At 48.7% G+C, this 6,391-nt stretch overlaps 1 protein-coding gene across 2 annotated transcripts in view; it reads right to left on the bottom strand.

Annotated features, from left to right (window-relative positions):
- The window catches only part of LOC144128268 (sodium- and chloride-dependent glycine transporter 1-like), a 100,662-nt gene extending 94,638 nt beyond the window's left edge, over nt 1-6,024 (bottom strand). For both annotated transcript variants that reach the window (XR_013313768.1, XM_077661547.1), the window contains exon 1: nt 5,409-6,024. Coding sequence is in view for 1 of the 2 variants with exons in the window: in XM_077661547.1 (XP_077517673.1) it covers nt 5,409-5,444 (36 nt within the window). In the remaining variant the exon portion in view is untranslated. The remainder of the gene's footprint in view (nt 1-5,408) is intronic.
- Between the last annotated feature and the right edge of the window lie 367 nt (nt 6,025-6,391).

The raw sequence follows: 6,391 nt of genomic DNA on the forward strand, positions 1-6,391 counted from the left end.
AGCCTTGCGAGCTGGGGAAAGTTAAATCTTGCGTCACGCGATTGAGGGCAGCATTTCCAACGTGAATTCTGACCACGTGACGGTGGCCCATGACTGGTACCGAAGCCCTGGCTGCTGTTTCGTGTAGGCGTCGGGGTTCGCCAGCGAATAACAAACCGCCCTAGCGTTTCTTGGGGTCTTGATCGTTTGACGCCAAATGTGCACCCACCAAAACGCTGCAGAGCTTCACTTGCGAGGAGCATGCATTTGACTGATTGAAGAGGGTTTTTTTTGTTTAATTATTTTACACGATGTCTACCTGACTTTCTCAGTTCAAGAAAACACAAAAGCTGCAAGGCCTCCCGCTAAGGCTGTTCACGATTTGGATCGCGAATCAAACGAAGCTCGCAAAGAAATGTTCTCGGCAAACAGCGCAGAATGACGACAAATCATAGAACGAAATCGACACTGCAGCAACGACTGTGCTGTGTTCTTCTGCTTGTCTGGTTTGTCATTGTTTTGTGGTTTTTGCCGGATATGTATCACCACAGACTCTATTCCAGACGTCAATTTTAAGAGGCCAATCTGAATGCGTAGTTGAAACTGAATTTCGGTGAATGCAGAAAATCGGTGCAGCACGCCCGCTATATACACCACCAATCTGTACGCAGCCAAACAGTGTATCGCGCTTATATCGATCTATAAGGCGCCTTTAGGCATGCATGCTGACCAAGCCCTCTATCGCATTCATACCGGTTTCTTGCAGAAATGGAGACCCGCAATTGTAATTCACTAGCCGTCATCCGGATGTGAACTCTATGAACGAGCGTACCTGGACGCGACTCAGAAAAAAAATTCATATAAAAGCGTCTCCCAGAGATAGCGCAATCCAGTTCCGCTCGTGGCACAGACTGGATTCCGCTGACCACGCCGCAGCTGTGTACAAAGGGCTTGTCGCAAGTGGACAACGCGTGCCGGTGTCTTCTTTCCTGAATTTATTAATTTTTTCTTTCTTTTCTTTCCAATGGTGTCATAGTGCCGCCGCTCGGAATTCATCAAGCGCGTATTTCTGGTCGACAGGCGGAGTCTCTGCACTCTCGTTTAGTAAATGAATGACGGGAGTGAGCGTCCCGAACACGGCCGCGCAGGTCTGCATTCCATACTGCGCAGACACGCTTTGCTGCGCGCACGGCTAAATGCGTAGCGATACATCCCCTAGTGTTCCGAAATGTCTGTCGTTTTCACTTAGGGTGCGGGTGATATAGGTCGCGCTTTCATGCACTGACTTGTTTTTCTGGGGTCAATGTAATACAAAATAAAAGGTCACAATTAAAAGCGTCAAGCTAAATTGGCCAATCATTTGATGAGCCTTCACCTGACCGTAGGACGAACGAGACTAAAAACTAACGCGGCCCAGGCATGACCGTCTTCTCATCACAAACTATAGGTCAACTCGATATTACAAATAAAGAACGAGGTCTACAACTGTATGGGAATTTTGTTTGGGCTCGCGTGTTGTCTCATCCAGTGACAGCTGCATCACCTACTGTATCTCAAACGTGTGGACATTGCCCCGCGGGAGTAGAGGTCTCTGAAAACATTTGCAGGGCCTGATAGGTTCACCCACTGATGGGGCAGGCCACCGGGCTCAGGGGGGAACGCACAAACGGCTCTGCGCGACCTCAGTAAAATAATGCGCGCGAGTAGGCTGGGCTTCTCTGCACGTACGCCGTACAGTGCTAGGCGGCATCACTGTCGATTTCAGGCTAATGTGCTATGCAGGGGAACACCCTGCCGGGCGGGTTCGAACCCGACCGCGGCGACTGTGTTTTTATGGAGCCAAAAGGCTAAAGGCGCCCGTGTGCTGTGCGATGTCAGTGGACGTTAAAGATCCCCAGGTGGTCGAAATTACCCCGGAGCCCTCCACTACGGCACCTCTTTCTTCCTTTCTTCTTTCACTCCCTCATATATCCCTTCCCTTACGGTGCGGTTCAGGTGTCCGCCGATATATGAGACAGATACAGCGCCATTTTCTTTCCCCCAAAACGAATTCTAAAAAAATTGGACTTCAAGACGGTTCTTGAAAAAAATAATGAATATGACTCGAAGATGAGAGCTGGTCTAATGGGCTTCAAGACAGTTGCGGACATGGATTCTTATCAAGTCCCCCTATTCCGCAGACCTAGTCGTTCGTTATTTATAGTGCAGGCGCAGCACGGCGTTGGTGTGAGGGTACAAGTGGGCGAAGGAATTTATCGCCTGGACGTGGTAGGCAGACTGGAAAGTTGCTGCTCTAAAAGCCAACCGAGAGGTGACGTCAATCCCGGTAGTTTCCTAAGCTGCGGAAAGATGCCGTGGTCCAAAGGGAGTATAACTACAGGCCAGACGGGTGTCGCATTCTTGATCCGCGCAGAGATAAGCCCGTCTGGCGTCTTAAGCCGCCTGGGTAAACACGTGCGATGCAAGAATATTGCGATGAGCGCAAATATGGCAACGAGCATGCGATAAAGCTTCCTTTATGTCGTGTCGGGAAAGGAGAAGGCGCGTAATCTCAACGGAATTATTCCACGATTTTCGAGTGCATGACAACGCGACGCGATACTTTTGTTGACGCCTCTACTTCGTCACGTGTCTGGTCGTGTTTAAAAACTTGTTACATGAGCCCATGAACTCCACGTTTTGATATCAAGTGATTAAGAGCTGAATTAAGAGGCCTTGGAAATAAAGCGCTGATGTTGGTGACTCAGACCTCCCGAATCATATCACTATACCCATGGAAGATTTGAAATACCACATAATTGTTGAACGCTAGCCAACTGTGTATGTTGACCGGCATAATATTCCATATCCTTCCTTTATTTTCTATACTTTCACTTTACTTTAGTTGTAAGCGAGAGGTCTCTTTGCTTAGGCCTCACACTACTACCTATCTACCTCTCTGCTTAACCAACGGGCGATCAACGTTAATGAATTATCGTCATGTATATATTGCTTGGACACAAGGGCCACATCACCACTCACAGCCGTCGCGGTGGCTCAGTGGTTATGGCGCTCGGCTGCTGACCAGAAAGACGCGGGTTCGATCCCTGCCGTGGTGGTCGAATTTCGATGAAGGCGAAATTCTGGAGGCCCGTGCACTGTGCGATGTCAGTGCACGTTAAAGAACCCCAGGTGGTAGAACTTTCCGGAGCCCTCCACTAAAGAGTCTCTCATAGCCTGAGTCGCTTTGGGACATTAAACCCCACTAAACCAAATCACCGCTCCCTCCTCGCATTCATTAGATCATCCCGCCTTTTCTCATTCATTTAACACCCCGCCTCTTTTTTTGTTTCTGCTTTCTCTAACTCCTTGTATGGCCTGAAGCAATAAATAAATAAATAAACAAATAAACAACGTTATAAAAAAGTGTTAAGAAAGTTTAGGTTTTCCGGTTTTAGCGAAGTCTTTCTTGAAGCAAGTGTGAAATAGGTCGGTTTGTTTACAAGCTCTGAAGGAAACAAAAGCAGGGCGAGTTTTTCTTTGTCTCGGCACATCAGCGCTGTTTATAATGCATTAAAAGTGGGGCGAACGTTCACTTCGTCTGTTGGCGTCTCAAGCTGTGAGTGCAGCCGTGTATGTAGCATGCACAATACCATTCTTTAATGGCGATATAACGGAACATTTCCCGCCATTACGTGGCAAAGCTGCGCTTTGGACATTTGAAGACTTGTGATGTCGCTGCTCATGGCGTGAGTAAATGACATCGTGCCGCTGTGTCTGATTGCCACAAAACAACGGCAGTCCAATCTGTAAATCTAAGCCGCTCTTTACAATCGTCACATGCCCAAAAATTCTGGACAAATGCCTTTTTCAACGGAAAGAGTTCATGAGCGCAATATTTTTTCATGTATCGTAAGCTTTCACTATAACAATCAATATATCCTTAGTCAGCAGGCTTGAATATTTCGGCTATTAATTGTTTTGATGGCTTCAAAAGCGCTGCCCATTGGTTTTCTATGGGAGTCTTCGCTGTTCGATGTCAGCGATGGAAACACTGTAAAGATTTTTCCTACGTATCGGAAGACGACCATTACCTACAATATTTCATATCAGTACCTTACAGTCTTCAATGTTCAAAATTTTCGTCCAAGAACGTTCGATATGCCCTACATCGCCATTAGATTCCTACATCATCAATTAGCATACCGGGCGTAGCCTAGTTAACCTTCCTGCCTTTCTGTTCGTCTTTCTCTCTCTCTCTCTACATCATCAATCTTAACATCCCAGTATGTTAGTCACTGAGAAAAAAATGCGTTAAAAAATATTGGAATTTCACGACCTTGTCTGCCGGATTTGCTCCAACTGGATTAAGATTAACCACAAGACAATTCACAACAACGCTACGTGCTTAGCGGCTCTGTCGCGACATATGAGTCCACATAGATCAGAACACCTCCTCACGGATCTAGATTGCCGTCCATATCCTTGCCTCAGAAACTTCTTTCAATTAATGCAATACTCTTCTCAGTGACAATATTTATGCTACAGTATTCGCGATTTCTTGTCATATTCGCCATTTTGGAGATCTTCACAAGTGAATCGCGACTGGCTTTATCCTTCATTTTCCCTTTCCTTAAAAGCGAGCTAATTCGGAAAGCATTCCCCGTGCACCTAAACGTACTTACTAAAGTCGATAGGATTTTTTTATTTTTTAATCATAGTACGGCTGAGTTTAATCGATGCACATGCAGACTGCGCTCTTAGATGTGAGGACACAAAGTTCTCTGTGCTGCGGGCGAAATGTGGCGACATATTCTGCGACTTAAAGCAACACCGTGCGGTTACCGCGGGCAGTATCGACCATGAACGCGCACCCTGCACCGCTTTTCACTGGCAAAGTTTCGTCCCTAGAAGTATTTAAACAAAAAAAATTGTTCCAAACTGCCGTTACTGGCTCTTAAAATGCTTACCACGTTCCCAGACACCGGTGGAAAAAAAAACCTCACAGAGCACGTGCTTGTGTTTACATCCGCGCTTCAGCGTTACGATAAACGCCATTACGGCGGTCAATCCAGGATTTTAGGTCGGATCAGAGCTACTAACGAGTTGATTCTCTTTCCGCGGCACACCATGTGGTTGGTAGAAAACGAGCATCGAGTCCATTTTTCTCTCTATTTCGAGATCAGGAGTATCGATTACTGCACTTCCACTGGCGACCCACTTGTAGGGGAAGGGACAGAGCGCGCTATTATCCAAGCGGAAAAAAACCCACAACAGCCGGCGTCACGAGCCGCTCGAAAGAAGCAAAACGTGTATGGCGCTCCTCGCAATGGAACTGAATACAGTGCGGAATCCAAGAAAGGAGCGGTCCTCTCCAGCCTCTATGGAAGGAGATGATAGTAGCGTCCAGTATGGCTTTTTACAAGAGCATAGGAGATCGGGGGACTTACCTTGTAACGCATCACTTTGACGGGGGAGTAGTCCATGCCTCTCTGTGGTGAGGACGACGTTCCCTGGGCCCGGAGTCCGTGGCTCGAATCGGATGAGGGTCCGGGCGCTACGAAGAGAGAGTTCGGATCACCGCCTCCGTGAGCTGGGCTCCACGATCACTGAACGGGGTTGTCCGCACGCCTCCGAGATCAGGGTAACTACAGACGGTTCGTCGCGATACTAGTTTCCTCCCCAAAACACGGCCAACGTGCTCAGTTGGCGTAGACTCTCTTTGCCGTATGCGAAACGCGCGCGCGTGGCGGGTATATACTCTTACGTGGCGCTCTTCACTTCGCGCTCTCTTCTACTCTCTCCCCCTCTATAGCAGGTGACTTATGTGTACTCTTCCTTTCTCACAATAACAGAGAGAGAGAAGGAAAAATATCACGCAGCTGGTGGCCCAGCTCTATAATAGCGTTTCGGGAGGATGGTGGCGTATGTAAGGCCTGAGAGATCCGCGCGAATCGCGGTTGGCTCAATGAATGGACTGCCTCGGCGGCGTGTGAGGGCAACGCTGGCTGATCGCGAAACTGGAAAGGCACGTGCGTCGCGTCTAGCTTCTAGCGTGCACACTGCGCGCGCTGGTCTCTCGTTATGGACCCATTTGCCTCCTCTCGCCGGCTGGCGGAGGGGAGAGGGACTAGTGAACCAACTGGGAGAGGACGCGGCGGGCAAGTCACGCCTTCGCCGCAGCGGGGCGCTGCTTGAGATAGCAGCGGTCAGCGCGCTCCGGAACGATCGCGCCGAGCTGAGCGCGTGCCACCGCCGATAGTCAAGTGTGCGTGGGTGGGTACCTGTCGGCACGTGTACCCGGAAGCGTTGGTTGTTTGCTTCCACAAAAACAATGCAATTTATTCGTTCCCTCCCGGACGTCGATCCGGGAAAGAAATGAAGCAGGTCCGTATAAAGTAAATACGATCGGGCGGCTGCGGTGATCGGGCGT

Source organism: Amblyomma americanum, chromosome 4 (assembly GCF_052857255.1).
Source record: "Amblyomma americanum isolate KBUSLIRL-KWMA chromosome 4, ASM5285725v1, whole genome shotgun sequence".
Taxonomy (NCBI): Eukaryota; Metazoa; Arthropoda; class Arachnida; order Ixodida; family Ixodidae; genus Amblyomma; species Amblyomma americanum.